Source organism: Vanessa atalanta, chromosome 12 (genome assembly GCF_905147765.1).
Source record: "Vanessa atalanta chromosome 12, ilVanAtal1.2, whole genome shotgun sequence".
NCBI classification, from domain to species: domain Eukaryota; kingdom Metazoa; phylum Arthropoda; class Insecta; order Lepidoptera; family Nymphalidae; genus Vanessa; species Vanessa atalanta.
The window spans coordinates 659,706-681,989 of NC_061882.1; the positions used below are offsets into that span (position 1 = coordinate 659,706).

General features: G+C 45.3%; 2 protein-coding genes across 6 annotated transcripts in view; one reads left to right on the forward strand and one right to left on the reverse strand.

Annotated features, from left to right (window-relative positions):
• LOC125067680 (dynein heavy chain, cytoplasmic) overlaps positions 1-13,267 on the forward strand; it is a 29,902-nt gene extending 16,635 nt beyond the window's left edge. For 2 of the 4 annotated variants that reach the window (XM_047676396.1, XM_047676398.1), the window contains 40 exons: positions 58-215; positions 283-409; positions 496-585; positions 665-824; positions 902-1,089; positions 1,181-1,307; positions 1,378-1,866; positions 1,944-2,059; positions 2,208-2,399; positions 2,511-2,672; positions 2,758-2,867; positions 2,956-3,478; positions 3,830-3,931; positions 4,029-4,128; positions 4,466-4,661; positions 6,640-6,757; positions 6,839-7,054; positions 7,148-7,303; positions 7,389-7,562; positions 7,639-7,803; positions 7,924-8,060; positions 8,133-8,293; positions 8,398-8,540; positions 8,621-8,689; positions 8,782-8,955; positions 9,029-9,249; positions 9,312-9,474; positions 9,545-9,719; positions 9,802-9,919; positions 10,385-10,598; positions 10,679-10,751; positions 10,831-10,952; positions 11,184-11,369; positions 11,441-11,569; positions 11,650-11,761; positions 11,847-11,944; positions 12,112-12,240; positions 12,346-12,654; positions 12,740-12,903; positions 12,978-13,267. In XM_047676396.1, the coding sequence (XP_047532352.1) occupies positions 58-215; positions 283-409; positions 496-585; positions 665-824; positions 902-1,089; positions 1,181-1,307; positions 1,378-1,866; positions 1,944-2,059; positions 2,208-2,399; positions 2,511-2,672; positions 2,758-2,867; positions 2,956-3,478; positions 3,830-3,931; positions 4,029-4,128; positions 4,466-4,661; positions 6,640-6,757; positions 6,839-7,054; positions 7,148-7,303; positions 7,389-7,562; positions 7,639-7,803; positions 7,924-8,060; positions 8,133-8,293; positions 8,398-8,540; positions 8,621-8,689; positions 8,782-8,955; positions 9,029-9,249; positions 9,312-9,474; positions 9,545-9,719; positions 9,802-9,919; positions 10,385-10,598; positions 10,679-10,751; positions 10,831-10,952; positions 11,184-11,369; positions 11,441-11,569; positions 11,650-11,761; positions 11,847-11,944; positions 12,112-12,240; positions 12,346-12,654; positions 12,740-12,903; positions 12,978-13,146 (6,735 nt within the window). In that variant the 3' untranslated portion in view covers positions 13,147-13,267. Of the gene's footprint in view, positions 1-57; positions 216-282; positions 410-495; positions 586-664; positions 825-901; positions 1,090-1,180; positions 1,308-1,377; positions 1,867-1,943; positions 2,060-2,207; positions 2,400-2,510; positions 2,673-2,757; positions 2,868-2,955; positions 3,479-3,829; positions 3,932-4,028; positions 4,129-4,465; positions 4,662-5,284; positions 5,484-6,639; positions 6,758-6,838; positions 7,055-7,147; positions 7,304-7,388; positions 7,563-7,638; positions 7,804-7,923; positions 8,061-8,132; positions 8,294-8,397; positions 8,541-8,620; positions 8,690-8,781; positions 8,956-9,028; positions 9,250-9,311; positions 9,475-9,544; positions 9,720-9,801; positions 9,920-10,384; positions 10,599-10,678; positions 10,752-10,830; positions 10,953-11,183; positions 11,370-11,440; positions 11,570-11,649; positions 11,762-11,846; positions 11,945-12,111; positions 12,241-12,345; positions 12,655-12,739; positions 12,904-12,977 lie in introns of all 4 variants that reach the window. The other 2 variants (XM_047676394.1, XM_047676397.1) reach the window with 1 other exon arrangement.
• Position 13,268: 1 nt separating this feature from the next.
• LOC125067682 (ADAM 17-like protease) lies at positions 13,269-21,711 on the reverse strand. 2 transcript variants are annotated; one of them, XM_047676400.1, is made up of 17 exons: positions 21,452-21,711; positions 21,130-21,369; positions 20,660-20,781; positions 20,361-20,493; positions 19,998-20,284; positions 19,335-19,394; positions 19,137-19,271; positions 18,145-18,283; positions 16,751-16,986; positions 16,487-16,625; positions 16,060-16,129; positions 15,865-15,991; positions 15,679-15,790; positions 14,977-15,092; positions 14,419-14,574; positions 13,647-13,756; positions 13,269-13,462 (listed from the first exon to the last, which is right to left on the reverse strand). In XM_047676400.1, exons 1-17 carry the CDS (start codon positions 21,510-21,512, stop codon positions 13,402-13,404), a joined length of 2,304 nt encoding a protein of 767 aa, XP_047532356.1. In that variant the 5' UTR covers positions 21,513-21,711; the 3' UTR covers positions 13,269-13,401. The 2 variants fall into 2 exon arrangements, with proteins under 2 accessions (XP_047532356.1, XP_047532357.1); XM_047676401.1 differs by lacking the exons at positions 13,269-13,462; positions 13,647-13,756 and having other exon boundaries at positions 14,439-14,574; positions 16,487-16,623.
• Between the last annotated feature and the right edge of the window lie 573 nt (positions 21,712-22,284).

A 22,284-nucleotide genomic window follows, 5' to 3' on the forward strand; every position in this document is an offset into this window, starting at 1 on the left:
TGAAGTCGCTCGTACTAAGAGCTACTACTACTACGACTAATGTCGGTGTCGGCGCAGACGCAGCGCGACGTGGCGGCCATCCTGCAGCCGCTGTTCTACGGCGACGGGCTGGTGGTCAAGTGCCTGGAGCGCGCCGCCAGCCTCGACCACATCATGGACTTCACGCGCCACCGCGCGCTGTCCTCGCTGCACTCCATGCTCAACCGCGGCGTCAGGTGCGCGACGCTCGCTGCGCGATGCCCTCCGCGCGCGGCGACGCTGACGGCTCTTGTCTCGTTCTAGGAACATCCTCGCCTACAATCGGCAGCACCCCGACTTCCCCATCACCAACGAGCAGCTGGAAGCTTACGTACCCAAGTGGCTCGTGTACTCGTTGCTGTGGTCGTTCGCCGGCGACGCCAAACTTAAGGTTTTGTTTCTGATAGTTTTGGTGATCGATTTGAAAAGATAACAAGGAGCGACACCGTTGTGACCATACGTATGACCGTTCCGCAGGACCGCAACGAATTGGGTGACTTCATTAGGTCGGCCAGCACGATGCTCCTGCCCAACTGTGGGGCCAACCAACACATCATTGACTTTGAGGTACGGCGACGTTACGTCGAGCGAAGTAGTCGAGAGAGTGTCGGCGTCGATTCCTTGTGTACGGTCGGATTATGCGCAGGTGTCGATCACCGGCGAGTGGGTGCCGTGGTCGGCCAAGGTGCCGCAGATCGAGGTGGAGACGCACAAGGTGGCGGCGCCCGACGTGGTGGTGCCCACCCTGGACACCGTGCGCCACGAGGCGCTGCTCTACACCTGGCTGGCCGAGCACAAGCCACTCGGTACGCTGACGACTGACTCAAATTTTATGGCAACTCATGACAAGGCTATATTTTTTAATCGTGTGAGTCCGTTTTAGTACTGTGTGGTCCACCCGGTTCCGGTAAGACCATGACCCTCTTCTCCGCGCTACGAGCGCTGCCGGATATGGAGGTGGTCGGTCTCAACTTCTCGTCGGCGACCACTCCCGAGCTGCTCCTCAAGACGTTCGACCACTACTGCGAGTACCGCAAGACGCCCAACGGAGTCGTCCTCGCTCCCGTGCAGGTAAACTATAACAACGACCAGGCATTATTTGCATTCCGAGGCGACTTTAATGCTTCACGTTTTGATAACGAGACACATCGCTCGCTTCCAGCTCGGCAAATGGCTCGTGCTGTTCTGCGACGAGATCAACCTGCCCGACATGGACCAGTACGGCACGCAGCGGGTCATCTCGTTCCTGAGACAGCTCCTCGAGCACAAGGGATTCTACAGATCGAGCGGTAAGTCGCCGACGCGCCGAGGGCCGACCCTCGCCGCCCGCAGACCCCCTCAGCGTGCCGCTCCCCGCAGACCACTCGTGGGTGCACCTGGAGCGCATCCAGTTCGTGGGCGCCTGCAACCCGCCCACGGACCCGGGCCGCAAGCCGCTGTCGCACCGCCTGCTGCGCCACGTGCCCGTCATCTACGTGGACTACCCGGGCGAGACGTCGCTGGAGCAGATCTACGGCACGTTCACGCGCGCCATGCTGCGCATGCAGCCGGCGCTGCGCGGGTACGCCGAGCCGCTCACGCAGGCCATGGTCAAGCTGTACCTGGCCTCGCAGGAGCGCTTCACGCAGGACATGCAGCCGCACTACGTGTACTCGCCGCGCGAGATGACGCGCTGGGTGCGCGGCATCTGCGAGGCCATCCGCCCCCTCGACAGCCTCGCCGTGGAGGGGCTGGTGCGGCTCTGGGCGCACGAGGCGCTGCGCCTCTTCCAGGACCGCCTGGTCGAGGACTCCGAGCGCCAGTGGACCGAGGAGAACATTGACAACTTCGCCATGAGGTTCTTCCCGGGTGAGTTAATATTTTTATCGAGGGTATTTTATATCAGTGTCGAACGTGTCTCCCTAATTACGCACTGTTTCGTTCAGGTATCAACAGAGAGCAAGCGTTAGCTCGGCCCATTCTATACAGCAACTGGCTGAGCAAGGACTACGTGCCGGTCCAGAGGGATCAGCTCCGCGAATATGTCAAGGCTAGACTGAAGGTAAACTCGCTCGCTCACATTTGTTATAATCTTAATTAATTTTCAGTAGCAATTCATTAGAAATTTACAGTAGATATTCATTCAGTGCTTGTCGACAAGCATTATATTATTAAAAGAATCCTCGTGTAATCTTCTTCGACTGCGACAGGTGTTCTACGAAGAGGAGCTGGACGTTCCGCTGGTGCTGTTCGACGAGGTGCTGGAGCACGTGTTACGTATTGACCGTATCTTCCGGCAGCCGCAGGGACACTTGCTGCTCATTGGTGTCTCTGGTGCCGGCAAAACCACGCTTAGCCGTTTCGTGGCCTGGATGAACGGACTCAGTATCTTCCAAATCAAGGTACGCAAGATAAACGTACACGGCACAAATATGCCGACACAGATGTACTGACATTTATCGAGTTTAAATTGCTCAGTTCAGATACTCAGTTAATGGTAATCGACTTTGTAGGTTCACAACAAATACACCGGCGCTGATTTCGACGAAGATCTCCGTTCGGTTTTGCGTCGTGCAGGCTGTCGCGATGAAAAGGTCGCCTTCATCCTAGACGAGTCCAACGTGCTCGACAGCGGCTTCCTCGAGAGGATGAACACGCTCCTAGCCAACGGAGAGGTCTCCGACCTACTCATCAACAAATGATACTTACGATCTATCGTGCATAAGACCATACAAACTGTATCTATAATACTGTTCACAGGTGCCCGGTCTGTTCGAAGGTGATGAATTCGCAGCTCTCATGACACAGTGTAAAGAAGGTGCCCAGAGGGAAGGACTGATGCTGGATTCTAATGATGAATTGTATAAGTGGTAAGATTCTGAGATAAAATAGAATGAATAAAACGCGTAAAACGTTTCTAACGCGTAAACAGAAAGCAAGTAACGGTTCGGTGCGCAGGTTCACCGGGCAGGTGATGAGGAACCTGCACGTGGTGTTCACCATGAACCCGTCGTCCGAGGGGCTCAAGGACCGCGCCGCCACCTCGCCCGCGCTCTTCAACCGCTGCGTGCTCAACTGGTTCGGCGACTGGAGCGACGGCGCCCTGTTCCAGGTGGGCAAGGAGTTCACGTCGCGCATGGACCTGGACTGGGCGGAGTACGCGGCGCCGGCGGAGTTCCCGCGCGCGTGCGGCGGGCTGGGCGCGCGGCCCGCGCACCGCGCCGCCGTGGTCAACGCGTGCGTGTACGTGCACCAGACGCTGCACGCCGCCAACGCGCGCCTGGCCAAGCGCGCCAACCGCACCATGGCCATCACGCCGCGCCACTACCTCGACTTCATCCAGCAGATGGTCAAGCTCTACGCCGAGAAGCGCGCCGACCTGGAGGAGCAGCAGCTGCACCTCAACGTGGGGCTCGGCAAGATCGCCGAGACCGTCGAGCAGGTGGAGGAGATGCAGAAGAGCCTGGCCGTCAAGTCGCAGGTGCGATCCGAGATTCCGATTCGATCGAGATGCCGTTTCTTATATTCGTCTTAACGACACCGTTCCGCGACACTTCTGTGATTCCTATTTTTTTAATACATTTGATTTCGTATGAATCGTCTGAGACACTGATGTTATGAAGAGGTAAATTTTGTTACAATATAGGCATTGTCTCCGGAACTAAAACCCAATCCAAAAGAAATATAAAACTTTACACTATTCCTGATTGCCATAGGTATAAATTTTATTTTGTACAATATCATTTTCTTTATTATCAACTTGCACCCTTGCGAAGCAAGTCGCAAATTAACCGTATTTTAACGCTTTGGTGTGTTTTATTTACAATATCAGGAGCTCCAAGCTAAGAATGAAGCTGCCAACGCGAAACTCCGACAAATGGTTAAAGATCAACAGGAGGCCGAGAAGAAGAAAGTCGAAAGTCAGGAGATCCAGGTTTGAAATCAGTTGACAACAAACTGAGTCTGTACTAATATTAATGTTAATTTCGAAACAGATGTAACAATCATTCTGTAATGTTGTAATGGTCCAGGTTGCTCTCGAGAAGCAAACGAAAGAAATCGAAGCGAAACGTAAGGACGTGATGGCGGACTTGGCCCAAGTCGAGCCGGCGGTTATCGAGGCGCAAAACGGTTTGATTCATTTCTTATTTTCCTTCCCTCTATGTCTAACACGCCATAATATTTCAAGCTTGAATAGCAAAATTCAACCACAAAAATATGAAAATGATATCCCTGAAATCGAATCGTTCTATGTACTTTGTTTTTGTGGTTGTACATTGATGTAGTTTAATACGCAAATATCCCCAATCCTCATGTAGACGTAGATATGTGTTTACCATCTAAACGAGATCCGATGTGAGGTCATAGGCTTAGCTCCTCGTTAGTCGTACACCGATGTACGAAAAGGATCGTATAAACGCCTGCGGAGCGTACGTTTCGTAGTAAAGACGAAGCTGATCCCAAACAGCGGTCCGATCGATCAAGAAGCAACAGCTGGTGGAAGTGCGGTCGATGGCCAACCCGCCCTCCGTGGTCAAGATGGCGCTGGAGTCCATCTGCACCTTGCTCGGCGAGAAGGGCGACACGTGGAAGGGCATCCGCTCCGTTGTCATGAAGGACAACTTCATATCCACTATTGTTAACTTCGAGACTGAGAACATCACGTTAGTGCAGTTCAGTTATGGCTGGGAAGATCGCACGTTCTCTCTCTGTCTGTCTCTCTCTCTCTCTCTCTCTCTCTCTCTCTCTCTCTCTCTCTCTTGTGCTCACGTCGAGACACATTTCAAGTTTTAATAAGGACCGAGTTATTCCAGAAAACGTGCCATCTTTTCATAAATAAAGAAATAGATAAATATGTAAAAGTCCATCGATAGTCCTCATTTCACACGAATGTTACTGTAGATAGCAACCATAAATTTGTCCTTCTCAGTCCGATATTTATTGGCAAAAACATTTTAGTGTATTTAGTGCATCGAACATTGTAATATTATATTGTCTGTAACACATATTTTACTAAGCATTGTACGTATTTATAAGTTCTATATCCTTTATTGTCGTGAATGATGTTTAAACGAATTAGATGATTAATATTGTAAATATGCTAAGCTTGCTCGCATATGTGACCGATGTTATTAATGTACCGCAACGCAACCCGGCCCGACCGGCCCGGCCGGCGCCGGCGCACACATTAACCCCGTGACTAACCCGGCCGAGCGTACACATTCAGCTAAAGCCCGTTTTGTTTCTCTCGTATCTCGCTCTCGCTTGGCGGGTGTCGGCTCTGCAGCGGTGAAATCTATAAAGAAGCAGCACCTGGTGGAGGTGCGCTCCATGGGCAACCCGCCCGCCCTCGTCAAGGTGGCGCTGGAGTCCATCTGCCTGCTGCTCGGGGAGAACGCCACCGACTGGAAGGCCATCCGCGCCGTCATCATGCGGGAGAACTTCATCAACAGCATCGTCTCCAACTTCTCCACCGAGGACATCACGTGAGCACGCCTCCACGCTTACCCGTCTCGTCTCCCGACCCTGGAACTGTTGTTCGGTGATGGTGCGGTGACGATGATACTACTTATCACGTTCGAGGCCGCCGGTGGCCCCCGATGGCTCGATAATATTGTACGATGTCGGTAGAGGCGAATGATGAGTGGTATCACTAGGAAGTATTGAGCGAATAGGTTTATTTACGTTTAAGGTGTTACTATTTAGTCGCTTCGGGCTTGCTTTTGCATGGTGAATGTCTGCATTCGTAATTGTTTGTATTTTAAATGCATAACGAATTTTCCAGAATATTATTTAGAGTAGACATAGTGCCCGTTGGAAACCCGTCCCCTAGAAATTGACATGAAACCATAATTTAACAACTAGATCCTCCACGTTGACAATGTATGTAGTTCAACACTAATCATTGCAATCAGTAAAAAATCGCAGCATCCTAGACGTTTCATATAATGCCAAATATATTCTAAGATAGTTCGTTCTGCACCGTTAAGTTGCATGTGTTTGGAAAGGTTTGTGGTGTTGGACTGTACTAAAAATAAAGTAATCCCCTACTCAGGACTTAGTTTTATGGGTTATCAAATTTTTTATATTTGCCAAAAAATGAAATGTGATTACCTTGATAGGTAATACTTTGTTTAATTACATCACTGATGTGGCAAATGTTTAAAAGACTGTTTTCATACCAGAACTCGGTTGCAGATTGTCCAGGTATCATACACACAGATCTTCGAGTTGCATGAATGTATTTGCCAATAAATAATGTCCGTCCGTAAGTGGTCTCCAAGAACGCTGTTGAAAATCACTAACGGCAGTGAATTGCTTTGTTTTATTTTATCATCGTTATGTTAGTTTGTTTGCTATCTATATTGTTAAAACAGGACCGTGAGTCATTCATTCTTTATTTATTTTTCTGTTAAATGTTTTGTTTGAGTTACTTTCATTCCGTTCATCATTCGGGTTGAAGGAATTAAAGGTTGATGGAAATCCGAATGTGCATGAAACAAATGGTCAAAGTTCATTTTTGTTTTTTTTTTTTGGTTTGGTTCATTGGTTTCACATAACGCACAAAGATAGTTAAAGATAAGTTTCGAAAGTAACGAAGAACTTTGTACAAATTATTAATCACCGTTTTTCATTTGTCAGTGACGATGTAAGGGAAAAAATGAAGACTCGTTATCTCAGTAACCCTGATTATAACTTCGAGAAAGTAAACCGAGCCAGTATGGCCTGCGGTCCGATGGTAAAGTGGGCTATAGCTCAGGTAATTATCACTATAGGCACGTTTGTCAATAACGAATCCTTATTTACAAAATGTTAATTAATTTGGCTGTGGGTTTTTTAGATCGAATACGCCGATATGTTGAAACGTGTGGAACCGCTGCGTAGCGAACTTCAAGCTCTCGAAGACCAGGCTCAGTACAACGTGAAGGCCGGCAACGAAGTACGCGATCTCATCGCGCAGCTCGAGAAATCCATCGCCTCATACAAGGAGGAATACGCGCAGCTCATCAGCCAAGCTCAGGCCATCAAGACTGATCTAGAAAATGTCCAAGCCAAAGTAAAAAATATTTCTAAAGCCTTCTAAAATCAAATTCGAAACTATATTTTAGTATTTGTAATTTATAATATTTACGAACTCAATCGCTTGCAGGTGGATCGATCGATAGCGTTATTGAAGAGTTTGGTGATCGAACGCGAACGATGGGAGGCGAGCTCCGAGACGTTCCGTTCACAGATGAGCACCATCGTCGGAGACGTCCTACTATCGGCCGCTTTCATCGCCTACGGTGGTTACTTCGACCAGCACGTGAGTACGCCACGAACGGTTCTCGAATCTGTCATTAATCACATGATACCTAAAAAGCCTCGGTCATATAACGAGTCCCGCACAGTACCGCCAGAACCTGTTCTCGACGTGGACGAGCCACCTGGCGGCGGCCAACATCAAGTTCCGCGCCGACATCGCGCGCACGGAGTACCTCAGCAACCCCGACGAGCGACTGCGCTGGCAGGCCAACGCGCTGCCCACCGACGAGCTCTGCGTGGAGAACGCCATCATGCTCAAGGTAGACGCCCCCACCCCCACCCTGCGCACGCGCACGTGGCACCTCGAGTGGCACTCATCCGATCCCTCCGTTGCAGCGGTTCAACCGATACCCGCTGATCATCGACCCGTCGGGTCAGGCGACCGAGTTTATAATGCGCGAGTTTAAGGAGCGCAAGATAACGAAGACTTCCTTCCTCGACGACTCGTTCAGGAAGAACTTGGAGTCGGCTCTGCGTTTCGGTAATCCGTTGCTCGTACAGGTGAGTCGTGATTCTTTTCATATAGTAGTACCTATTGTATGTTTGTATGCTCATATGTAGCGCGATGACGTTGTAACAGTTGATCGATCATATTAATTAAATCGGTCTATATTTTTATAGGACGTAGAGAATTACGACCCCATCCTGAACCCTGTGCTGAATCGCGAGTTGCGTCGTACCGGCGGCCGAGTGCTCATCACACTCGGAGACCAGGACATTGATCTCAGTCCTTCGTTCGTCATTTTCTTAAGTACCAGGTACGAGATTATTCGCGTACTTATATAGCTTTTTATAAAAAGATCATAGAAATAAATATATTTTGTTTCAAGGGATCCAACGGTAGAATTCCCGCCCGACATGTGTTCCCGGGTGACTTTTGTCAACTTCACGGTGACCCGCTCGTCGCTGCAGTCGCAGTGCCTGCATCGCGTGTTGAAGGCTGAGAGACCAGACATTGACACTAAACGTTCAGATCTTCTCAAATTGCAAGGCATGTAGCACAATTTAATGCAAAAAAAAATATTTATTGGGCACAAATGAAAAACCCCTCCGAGCTCCTCGAATTCGATTTTATGTACTAATATTCATTACCAGGTGAATTCCATTTACGTCTCCGGCAACTCGAGAAGTCTCTGCTGCAAGCGCTGAACGATGCGAAGGGCAAGATTCTCGACGATGATTCTGTTATTGCAACTCTCGAAACGCTCAAGAAAGAGGCCGATGATATCGGACAAAAGGTAGGAAATATTTTTATTCTTATTATTATGAGTATCTTCTTCTTGTATTATAATTAACATATTCTCTTGCGCTATTTCAGGTCGAAGAAACCGATAAAGTTATCGGTGAAATTGAAACCGTCAGCCAACAGTATTTGCCCTTATCTCAAGTAAGACCACTGCAAAAAAATAACAATATATTTTATATAAAACTTATTCCGTTTAATAAATATATATTTATTGCAATATTTGATTTTTTCAGGCTTGCAGCAGCATATACTTCACGATGGAGTCCCTGCACCAGGTGCACTTCCTGTACCAGTACTCGCTCAAGATGTTCCTCGACATATTCAGCACCGTGCTGGTGTGTCCGCGCCTCGCCGGCGTCAGCGACTACACCGCCAGGCTCATGATCATCACCGAGGAGCTGTTCACGGTAGGCCCCCCTCCGCTGTGCGCGCACAACTGCGGCCGCCTCGAGCGCCGAGTGCATCTCCCGTCGTGTGCAGGCGGTGTACGAGCGCGTGGCCCGAGGCATGCTGCACACCGACCGGCTCACCTTCGCGCTGCTGCTGTGCCGCATCCAGCTCAAGGGCACCGGCGCCGAGGACACGCTGGACCAGCAGTTCGGCGTGTTCCTGCGCGGCCGGGAGGGCTTCGTGGCCGACTCGCCGCCGCTGGAGCCGCTCACGCAGCAGCAGCACGACGCCGCCGCCCGGCTCAGCTCCCGGTGAGTGTCCGCCGGCGACGGCGCCGCCGACTCGAGCCCGGACTGACCGCCTGCCCCCGCAGGCTGGTGGCGTTCCGGCGGCTGCTGGACAAGGCGCGCGAGCTGCCCGAGCTGTGCGCGTGGCTGGCGCAGGCGGCGCCCGAGCAGTGCGTGCCCACGCTGTGGGACGGCGAGCCCGCGGCGCGCCCGCACACGCTGGCCATGTACCGCCTGCTGCTCATACAGGTGCGCCCTGCCGCCGCCGCCCCCCTCGCCCCCCTCGCCGCCGCCCCCTACTCACTCGCGTGCTCCGCAGGCGTTCCGGCCGGACCGCGTGATCGCGGCCGCCACGCAGCTGGTCGCCTCGGTGCTGGGGCCCACGTTCATGGCCAAGGCGGAGACCGAGCTGGAGCTCTCCAGTATAACGGAGAACCAGCTGAACGCCACCACCCCGGCGCTGCTGTGCTCCGTGCCCGGATACGACGCGAGCGGTACGGAATATTTGGGAATGTATTTACATTTCTAGCTCTCGTAGTGGTTCGGTCTGAATTAATAATTACGTGATGTGTTTAGGTCGGGTGGACGATATGGCCACCGAATTGAACAAGCCGCTGTCGAGTATCGCTATCGGTTCGGCGGAAGGCTTCAATCAAGCTGAGCGTGCTATTAACACTGCTTGCAAGACTGGAAGGTTTGTATTTTTATATAATTCGTATAGATTTGAAAGGATACACAGACATTTTATTACCATTTCTCTAATTCAATAAGTCTTTAATTTAACGAATCAATTCCATAGATTAATTCACAATAGTCATCGATATCGATTCGTTAATTAATCATATACAGGAACACATAAAGCACAATCTATTACAAAAAAAATAACGATAATCTCGGAAATTAGCGATTCGACGCATACGACGTACCACAGTACGCGGAAAAACTTAAATGGAACCGTCGATTCAAGATGGTTGCTCGCTACCATCGACGCCACGCTTCACTAAAGCGCTGTCCAAATCCCACAGACACTCTTTTCCAACAAGTATAAATAATCAAGATGGCGCACCTTGCGCTGTCATATACATTTCGCACCTTATCTGTACATCGTTTATAGATAAATTAACCTTTAAATGTAACTAAACTACGCTTTTATCCCCAGATGGGTGATGCTAAAGAACGTACACCTCGCACCGGTATGGCTGGTGCAGCTGGAGAAGAAGCTGCACTCGCTGCAGCCGCACCCAAACTTCCGGCTGTTCCTGACGACGGAGATCAGCCCCAAGCTGCCCGTGAACCTGCTGCGAGCTGGGCGAGTGGTGGTGTTCGAGCCGCCTCCCGGCATCCGCGCCAACCTGCTGCGCACCTTCGCCACCGTCAGTACCCAGCTCGAGACAGTTCGTCATTAGCTACAATAGGCTTCAGTATAAGATTAAATCCCTCGTTGTTGCTGCAGGTTCCGGCGTCTCGGATGATGAAACAACCTTCGGAGCGTGCAAGACTTTACTTCCTGCTGGCGTGGTTCCACGGTACACGAGCGCTTGCACACTTACAGAATTTACTGACCTCTGACATCAAGTTCTAAACCATAATATTTGTATCGTGTAGGCATCGTTCAGGAGCGCTTGCGTTACGTGCCGTTAGGATGGGCTAAGTATTACGAGTTCAATGAGTCTGACCTTCGTGTGGCGTGCGACACTCTCGATACTTGGATTGACTCCACAGCCATGGTGAGTATAAGAGAATATTTCGTCTACGTCGTATATTGTTTACTGAAAATGTAGGCGCATTCCTAAAATTAGCTGTTAATAAAATTGGAAGAGTACCAAATCTACCAGTCGAGTTTAGATTCGGTCCTTATTTATTTTACCTAGAGATAAGTGTTCCGTATGTAAAGACTCCAATCAACCTCGACTTGGTATGCTCAAACTACGTAAAGTTAATTGACATCGTAATCACAGGGCCGAACCAACCTGCCACCGGAGAAGGTTCCATGGGACGCCCTCGTGACGTTGCTGTCGCAGTGCATATACGGCGGTAAGATCGACAACTTGTTCGACCAGCGCCTCCTGCACTCGTTCCTCTGCAAGCTCTTCACTCCGAGGTCATTCGAAGCCGACTTCGCCCTCGTAGCTAATGTCGACGGTGTAAGTTGGAAATATTTTGCGACTACATACGGCTGATAATTTTAATGTTAACCATAAATTTAAATTCTCAGGCTTCCGGCAACCAACGCCACATCACCATGCCCGATGGAAACCGACGCGATCACTTCCTCAAATGGATCGAAGAACTGTCGGACAGGCAGACGCCTTCGTGGCTCGGACTTCCCAACAATGCTGAGAAGGTAATGCTCGGAATTTCAACAATAATAAAGTTTCAGCAGCAATTGTTTTTAATTAAATTAATTAATAACATTCCCGTTAGGTTCTCTTAACAACACAAGGCAGTGACCTCGTTTCTAAGCTTCTGAAGATGCAGCAACTTGAAGATGAAGAAGAGCTGGCGTATAACGCAGCCACTCAAGAACACGACCCGCGTAAGAAACTACTCGTTTATAAAATTATATACTATTGAGTTTTCAGCTGATGATTTAACTATTGTGCGGTTTGTTTACGCAACAGTCGCAGTAGTCGTGGAAGGCGATGGACGTCCTGCGTGGATGAAGGTTTTGCATCAAACTTCTACTAGCTGGCTGAAACTTCTACCGCAAGAGTTACCAGTGAGTACAAGCTAGTTAGTAAAGTTAGGGCCCTCACGTAAGGTTCAAGCGACTGCTTTAGTTACATATAGTCGCAGAATATGTTTTTTTATCTTTAAAAAATTGTATCAATCTTGATTTCTATTATTTTTATTGTTAAAGTTTTTCTCGTTTATTTTATTTCATAGACTCTCCGTCGCACGGTTGAGAACATAAAGGACCCGCTGTACCGCTTCTTCGAGCGCGAAGTGGCGGCCGGCGCCTCGCTGCTGCAGCAGGTGCTGCACGACCTGCGGAACGTCACCGCCATCTGCCAGGTAGCGGCGGGACCGCCTCCCGCGACATTACTGTCGATTTTACTTTTTTACAAACTATTTCGACGTTCGACGGTGCGCAAGTATAAGCTCAACCGGCGTCCGCAGGGCGAGATGAAGCAGACGAACGAGACGCGCGCCATGGTGGGCTCGCTGGTGCGCGGCATGCTGCCGGCGGGCTGGCGCCGCTACGCCGTGGCGCGCGGCTGCACGGTGCAGCAGTGGGTGGACGACTTCGCGCGCCGCGTGGCGCAGCTGGCGCACGTGTCGCGCACCGTGGCCGACCAGGGCGCCAAGCGCCTGCAGAGCATCCCCGTGTGGCTCGGCGGCCTGCTCAACCCGGAGGCCTACATCACGGCCACGCGCCAGTGCGTCGCGCAGGCCAACTCCTGGTCCCTCGAGGAGCTGAACCTGCAGGTGAGGCCCGGGTGCTCGAGGTCGGCGTTCCGAATGACCTTTACGAAAAATGACCTTTACGTGTTCTCCATCCGATTTTTTTAAGGTGACGATTCCGGATCCGGGCACCCCGACGGAGAACGCTCAGACCGAGTGGTCCTTCTCGGTGACCGGGTTGAAGCTGCAGGGAGCCACCGTGAAGGGCAATCGCCTCCTGCTCACGAACACCATCATGGTCGACCTCCCGCTCACCGTGCTCACCTGGATACGGTACGTATCTGCACGCGAGTGGCGCAAGTCGTTCGCCGTACGCCGGTACGCCCTCACTGACGCGTCTCCCACAGCGGGCCGGAGCCGGCGGGCGCGGGGCAGGCGCTGACGCTGCCGGTGTACCTCAACAGCGCTCGGTCGGAGCTGCTGTTCACGGTGCGGCTGCCCATCGCGGCGGGGCAGGAGCCGCACGCCTTCTACGAGCGCGGCGTGGCGCTGCTCACCTCCACCGCGCTCAACTAGTGCGCAAACAACACCATACCCCCCGCCCCTCCCCTCCCCTCCCCTCCCCTACACCGTGACGCACACGGCGTAATCTTGGCACTCTCGTGTATTTATTCACTAAATAAAACGATGCATTAAAAATTTCAAGTTTTATTTATCCCATAATTATACAGTAAACGAGTTCGAGGCGAATATTCTTAAAAATTATAATATACGTTTTACAGTAGTGTCATGGTTTTCATAACTATTCTCAGAGTAAACGATGCCGATGAGTTAAAGCTGGCTGCTGCCCTGGATGACTGTTTTTAACCCGGGTGGCTTTTGCTTCGGCAACCTGAAATATAATTAAATGTTAATAAAGTTAAATCTTAAATTCAACTATCAAATTTATTCGAAGTAGTTGTATGTAAGGAGACAGAGGATACCTACCAATTGTAAAAAAATATATATATATTATATTGACAAAGCGTATTTTTTTTTTATATATACAGTAAGTGTACGTCGCGTAAATAAATCACCTAGTATATATTATTTTCCGAGGAGACGAGGGATGCACGAGGTCGTGTTGTCGCTCCCACTCCATGTATTTCTGGTGCTGACGTTGTCTTCGACGATCCACGTAACTTATCTGGACAAAAGGTATAGTACGTTGGTATAAGTACAAAAAGATATCAGAAAACCCTTACGACCGCAAACAGCTTGATGGAAAAACGCGTAGAAAAAATAATATTATCATTTTATTTAAATGCAAACATTCAAAGTAAACATGAGAGAGACTAGTTTTAGTTGTAATGGTGTCATGTTTTATTAATATAAGGTGGTGATTAAATTTGTATGTATGTTTAATAATGAAAAACATATTAGTTTAAAAAAATAGTAGTTTTAGTCGAATAAATAGACAGTCTTATTTTATCTATTACAGACAAAATAATATACATTAAAAACGTATATGTTCGATTATTTGAATATTAAAAACAAATAGATTTAATTACATATTCATGTAATGTATCTTTAAACCGTTACATTATATTCAATATTCAAAGACACTCAAAACTCTTCTTGGCTTTTTCACAACAAACTATTATAATCTTCCAGTATCAATTATTAAAAAAAAAATTAAATAATTTTAAATGTGACGCGTCGTCACATTCAAAATTCACAGTAGTCGATCGAATCTAGTTCTTTTGTGTACATGAAAACTAGTGACCATATCGGTATGAGACTATGAACAATCGTCCGTGGATGGGTAAGTGGGCAAGTGGGCTGGGTAAGGAGCGAGAGGCGGCCCACCACGCAGCTGGCGGGGATCCACACGAAGGCCGACACGAGGACCACGACGCCGACGATGTTGTCGCGCAGGAACCCCAGCACGTTGTTGATGTTGATGTCTTCGATGATGTCCCAGAACCGCTCCACCACGTCCTGAATTGTCTTCTCACACACTCCCTGCCATAGCGTTGGAGTTATTACTATTTTTATATCACTTCTAATTCATGGACAAGCAACATACACATTATTTAAAAATAAATTGGTTTAGTTCATAATTTAAGGTATTATAAGGTAAGAAAATATCAGAGTTAGTTCAATGTATTATGTAAGCATTGTAAACCCTATGAGTTATAAGATCACTATGTCCAGAAATAAAGGTAAGAGATAAGCAAACCATAAAATATATTTAAATTACAAATAGTTACTGATTAATATATCTGTATAATAATGCAACAGTAGAATAGTGTCTACCTTTACTCGCTTGAATTTCACTTCAAAAATCGGATATCAGCTTCGCCGACATTCAAAAGTAATGATGTTATTTTATGATTTCTTATTAGAATATTATATGTGACATACTTTATTGCAGAAGCCTTGAATACAGGGTGTTCCATCCGGCAAGATATCGTTGTGTGCGACCGGGAAACAGGTCTTGTTCAAACTCTTGCGGCAGCAGCGCTTGCAGGCGTCCGCCACTAAATGTCCACAGACAAGATACAAAAGGAACAGCGCTGCAAACTATACGTCCGGTTACTATATTCAAAAAAATATATATTTGCTTACGGATGGTAGGCGTCGCACGTTTCGAAGCTGTATGTGTGTCGTAACAAATCATGAGAGTTGTCTTAACGGTTCATTACACGTAACTCAAAAACCGATTGGTTATTGACGTACTGTAATGGTTCGTTAAATATAGGAACCGGACATTAGAAATTGAAAATAACAATTAATTAATTGATGATTGCTTACTTTAGGAACACAAATTTAAAATATATAAATACTTCATCCAAATATAAAAATACTTTTCAGAGTTAAAACAGTGTTTTCAAAATTTCTAAAAAATTTTTTCAAAAGGTCACATACTTGAAAATAAGTACATTCACAATAATCTCGATGTTCATATCGACATCATAATCGACATCACGATCACATTACGATGAATACGGATCGATTTTGACCCGACTGATAAATATTAAATTTACACAATTTCCATTTGGTTAAAAAGCGGTAACACAAGTAAGGTGACCTCGGCGCAGCTGGCTCCGAGGCGGAGAGACGTACCGATGTCGCACATGCAGCTGTGCAGGCCCTGCGTCTCGCAGTACGGCACGCACGAGCCGTTGCGGCAGCGCCCGCGCTCCGCGCACTCGTGCTCGTCCGCGATGGCCGGCGCCTGCGCAGCGCCGCGTTAGTGGCCTCGTTAGTGCCGGTGGGGGGGGGGGGCGGGGAGTACTCCCACGCACGCACCTTGGGGCAGTCGGCGGAGGCGCCGGTGCAGATGGCCTGCCCCTCGCAGGCGGAGTGCGCGGCCTCGCGGCACACGACGCCGGGCGCGGCGAACACGCAGCCCGCGCAGCACGGGGAGTTCTTGTCGCTGCGGGCCGCACTCGTTATTACTCTGCACTCGACGCGTGTCCCCTGTGCGACCCCGTGTACACTTGCCTGCAGACGGCTCCCTGGTTCTTCCTCAGCTTGCAGTTCTTGTCGCAGCACATGTCGTTGTCTTCGGTCCCTGAGAAAAACAGAATATATATTTATTACTTCCCTTTGGTTACCAGTTTTAACCTTTCCAGCGCGAATAATATACACACTTATTTATGTTCAAACATAAAGTAAACAAACGTGATATGTTATTACATATATTTTACTATAAAATTATTATTAACACTGTTAAAAAAGAGCACCTGTTCTTCTCGGTATCTATTTATCACAATATTATATATATTATATTACACGGTAATTATTTTTCACAATTCATCATTTTCATTTAATTCCTTTTATGTATGTATTACTGGCTTTATGGGCAACATTCCCACCTTGAGTAAATTTCGAGCCGCAAATATGGCGGGGAAGAGTTTCCATCACTCACCGAGCAGCCCCGCGTCGCACTCCTCTCCCCCCTCGACGCGCAGGTTGCCACAGAAGCTCTCCTCGGGCTCCGAGAAGCAGCGCCCCGACTTGGCCTGCAGCACCTTGCGGATGGAGCGCAGGCTGCACGGCGAGAACCTCTGGCGAGAGACCAAGTCGTGACACGTGATAATGGTGATGATAGTTTCTCCGTCGTCTTCGTCAACAACAACTCTTAACGGCTGTCCGTGTGGGCACCTGTGCTGCGCCGACTGGACCCGCTCACCTTGTTGTTGACGTCGTACCCGCTGACGCTGTAGGTGTACATGAGGTAGGAGCCCCCGTGGCTGGCGGCGGGCGAGCACTCGGCCACGTCGGGGTCGTGCTCGGAGCCCCAGTTGTGGCCGAACTCGTGCGCCGTCACCAGGTCGGCCTCGCGGGTGATCACGCGCTGGCCGTAGTGGTTGCGCGACGACGACAACCCCGAGTTCAGGTACAGCGTGTACCCGTTCTTGAAGTACTCTGTGCCGACGTCGTGACGCGATTTGATGAGTGTGACATACCGATATCAACTAAGCGGAGTCTCGTCTATCCGCAGTTTCATTTTATTTGCTCGTATTTGTATTGCTTCTAACTATTCAGTTACACATATAATTAAGTATCCCTCTAGTTTTAAAATGTATAAATATCGATTGGCTTTTTATTTATTATATATTATATATAAGCAAATTACTACGTAAGATGGCATGCATTGATGTAACTCGCCGTTAGATGGCGCTCCAGAACATCAGCTTCTATAGCGTTCAACTGATCGCCATGACAATTCGTAAACATTTGAGTACGGAAGATATTTTTACGCATTTTTTAATAAGAAAAAATCAAACATTCTGTCGGCATATTCATGGTGGATAAACGAGACTCCATAACAATACTAAATAAAATAATGTAAAGAGAATGACAGGAACGAAGAACTTAACGACAAATATGAATTTGTAATGATAGCAAATATTACGGTTATAAAAACGGAACATGCAAAGCGAACAAAGCAACATAAAGGTACACTCACATTTTGCACCAAATTAACTGAAAATAAAAATAAAAATCTAAGCAGGTATAAAATAATAATAACATCATAAATAAATACTACACGCTAGTGATGTAACGAATATTAGTATTCGATTTCGATTCGAATGTATTTTTCGAACATTGTTATTTTTTTTTTTATTATAAAAAGAATCCTTATTTAAATATTACAAGTAATTTTACTAATGTTATATATCATTATCGGTAATCGGTATTGATTACATCACTACAAGACTCCACATAATAAATATAATAATTTTACTAATACAATAAAAATAATTGAATGATAAAAAAATTATAGTGGTTGTGGCAATTAAAACTTTTCAATCACTTCGTTCATTGATATAATACGACCATATTTTAATATAGTTATCGACCTGGTTTAATGCAAGTCTCGGATTCGAATCCCGGGTCGGGCCTTATGTATTAGTAACCGATGGTCCTTCGATCCGGTCATGAATCCTATCAGATTGTAAGAGTCAAACGAGAAATGGTGTTCGTGCACACAACTGCACTGAGACTGGCCGCTATGACGGAGACAAAACATTATTACACATGAACAGTTGAACACAGTTCTCCAACGCTACTTGCACGTACCCGGCGTACAGATGCCGCCGACGGAGTTCCGTCGGGGGGAGCCCACGTAGGCGAGGCCGAGTATTCCGCCCTCAAACTTAAGATCGGTAAAGAGGTGCGCCAGGCAGAAGTCTTTGTGTGAGTATTCACGACTGAAAACCTGTTAACAGAACCAGTAACGTTCTCGTAGAACGAATCTTGAAAAATAACTTGAGATGATGACCAATTTTAATGACTAGAAACATCTCCTTTGCTAGCGAATTATTTTTTAAATATGAGTCGCCCAGTGTAAACGCACCTTTATAACTGGACTTTAAGCCTCAACACATTACGGAAGCAGTTTTTAGGAAATTATCAATTGTTTTAACAAAAACTTTTGTAAACGAAATAACTATTTGCTTATGATTACATAGTATAAACCAAAGTTGCTTACCGCTGTCTGTCGGTCCCTGTGTATGCTTAGATCTTTAAAATTGCACAATGGATTTTGATGCGGTTTTTTTTAATAGATAGATTGATTAAACAGGATTTATATGTATAATACATGCACAAATCTAAGATGGTATATGTCTATCTCTTAGGGATTACCCACAATAACCATTTTTATCCTTTACTTTTTACAAGAAATAATGGCTTATTTTCGAAGCAATTTGAAATAATACAGCATTAATCCTTATCCCAGTAAGTACCTTAAATACATTGTGCATTTAATATAGATCAATATGGCGTTTTCAAGCATGTAATTTAACGGAATATTTTCGAAGATATTACAGATTTAAAATGCAAGGACATAGCGGTTTGTATCGTCTAATGACAAAAAGGCTATGAACGTTGACATTCTGTAGTATTAGTACCAGTATTGCACCCGTGCGAAGCCGGGAGCGGGTCGCTAGACACATATACCTGAACTGAATAAAATCTTCTGAAATTATTCAAAGAGCCTACTAGAACAGAGTATATCTTGATTTAGATGAGTTCCACACGCACACACACACACACACACACGCACGCACCTCGAGCAGGTTGCGCACGTCCCACTTCTCGCGCACCATGTTGTAGTGCGCCTCCCCCCCGCGCACGCGGGTGGGCTCCGAGTGCACCAGGATCTTCTTGATCACGAAACCCATCCCCTTGAACCCATCGGCGTCCTGAAATCGCTTGCGTTACATTCTGAGCGCTCTTTGAAAGGTTGGACTTTGCAACGTACTTACCTGGCGATCCTGCCAAACTGTATCGTTATAAATTTTATGAACTCTATCGATGAGGCTGATCTGTAACAAAGATATAAACCACTATTAGAAGGAGAAGACTGTCTGTAGCGTGCTTCTAGCGCGCGTCTTCAAAGATGACACGATATAGACATAAAGATACGAACAAACATACTATTATATGTCTTATTTATTGGTTAGTGTAAGATTTATTTTACAATTTTATCTGAAGTTTTGTCGAATTAGAAACAGAATTCAGAAAAATGTATAAACGCGATAAAACTCTAAACAAAATATGTACCACACAAACATTTAAATATTATTTTTCATATGATAAAAATTAAGTAAGTTATGAGTATTATACTATGTAATAAAGATGAGGAGTTATTTGTTTTTTTGTTTTCTGTCCAGTCGATTTTGAAAAAATATTATTATATTGGAGGATCTTAAAGACTCGTCCTAATAAACTAGGTCAAAGTTGACCATGCAATCAATACTAAAAGCGACTCAAAAGAAAAGACATCTTGACAACATCATCATAATATAAATAAATTAAATCAAAGCATTGTCCTTACTGGAAGATAAAGACTGTTTCCCAGATAAAAAATGCTCATAAGCTCAATGCTCAAGGCATGGAAAAAACAAAAAAAAAACCTTTGCACTAACCAAATAACTGATTGTAGTTTTAGTGTTGCTGGCTCCCATTTCCTGAAAGAATCTATAATCTGCAACAAGAAGCAGAGGGCACCGTGTCTTGGTAGGAGTGTACTCATAATCACTTTGTCTTTTAACTCTCTTGCCATTCTTCTGCTGGTTCCCCTCACTCGGAGCTAGTGACGGCTTTTTATCATCTGTATTTTGATTTTGACTAAAATATTTGTCTTTTTCTAACTGTTCCTGCTTAGACTCTAAATTTTCATTGTAATCGTCTTCATCATCATCATCTTCTAATTCTATTTATAAAAACACATTGTATTAATATATTTTCTGTTATCATAAAACAAAAATCAATTTTATTATCTTTTATACCTTTCCCCTCCTTAACATAACCACAGACACGTGGCTTGCTATCTCTCGAATTGGTCCAACTAAATCTTATATCCGATGACCGGTATGTGATCATAGTTTTATCATCAAGGTGTGGTAGGTGCCGCCATGATGGCTACAGAAACATGAATAATTATTAATTAACATATACATGTACTACAGAATTTCACTTTAAGGACAGCCAAAGAGGTTTATATCAAATAATTTTTCTTCTTGCCTTTTGTACTTAGTTATCAAAAAGAGATATATTAATGATAAACAATTACTACAGAATGTCTCACCTCAATGTGATAAGTTTCCTGAGGAGTGTGAATGGTGCCCGTAATGACTCCTTCCTCAATGTGTAACTTTACATCTGATGATTTCTCTCCAAAAACTCTTCCAGTATAAAAGTGATCATAATCTAAATACAATTATACATCATTATTATTCGGTGGCAAAGAATTTCATGGCTTAAGAACTTGCACAAATGGCTTGGGAAGGGCATGACAGCTCTATGTAGAGCAGTGGTCTTGAAAGGTGGTTTTTTTTTTTAAATAGGTAGGGTGTCAAGCGAATATGGCACCTGATGATAAAGATTGACCCTGGCTCCCTTGAATATTTCGATTTTACGAAAAATAACATAGTTTTTGATGTATTATTAAACTACAAATATAAGTACTTCATGAATAGGAATAATATCATGGTTAAAATTTATAGTTCTTTTTATAATTTTTTTTACACAAAGAGTGACCATAAAAGTAATACTTACCGATGTGAATAATACTTTTATTTCCATCGGCATCCACAGAGTACGCCTTAAAATTTGAATGCAGAACTGAGTTGTGCGGATGCAGTATAAGTCTAAAGCTCTTCCCGAGAGTTTGAAATTGCAGCTCCTTGATTATATTAAAAGGATGATGAGATAACTTCACACCTCGTTTCACAATGTGATGCGTGAATTTTGAAGCATGCAACGTCTCAAAATACTTTAAATTTTGATATATCGAACCTTAAAACACATAAAAACAATATTTATGTTTCACATTATAATCTATATTTATAATTTCTTGTTTTAAATTATATGTACTTACAATGAGAAAAATATACAAAAGATGCTACTAATGTAAATAAAAACACGTAATTTATTTCCATGATCAAATATTACTTATCTAACATTAACTATTTTGTTAAATAAAGAAAAAGCACGATGTAACTATTTATTTTTTATTGTTAACCTTCTTACTTGTACCCAATAATACAACATCTATAATAAATGAAATAAAATAGAGCTATTCTTATAAAGTTATTAAACAATATGAACGGAGTTCGGACTGCTGAGTGCTGTATGCCTATAAATTTGTATTTAAATTTTTAAAATGTCAAGTGTCATCACAGATAAATTATATTATACTGTACATTAGTGTTGCATTTCGATAGTCCACTATCGATGGTTAAGGTATAAGCGATACTATCGATAGACTATCGATAGTATTGTCACGTGTCAATACTATCGATAGTTTCCCATGAGCAATATAATGATACTATCGATAGTTTTGCAAAAACTATGACTTTTAACCTAAACTATCGATAGTATCGATAGTATTGTGCTATCGATAGCCAGTAATTTCCGATAGTATTGCTTTCTCAAGATAAGTAATTTAGTAGGCCTATAGTGTATATTTAAATAAATTAAATTAATATTACCACAACATTTGTTTTTAGAATAAAGACATTTTGTGCGGAATAAGGAATAATGAAAAATTTTAATGTAAAAAATGTTGTCAACATTTTTTGTGTTTGATTTATGAATAAACATTATAAATAATCATAACATTAAAAAAACTTTTATTAGGTTGGTTGCATTACAATTAAACTTTTTGTAGTAATCTTGAGTCTAGCGATTAGAATACATTACGAATACATT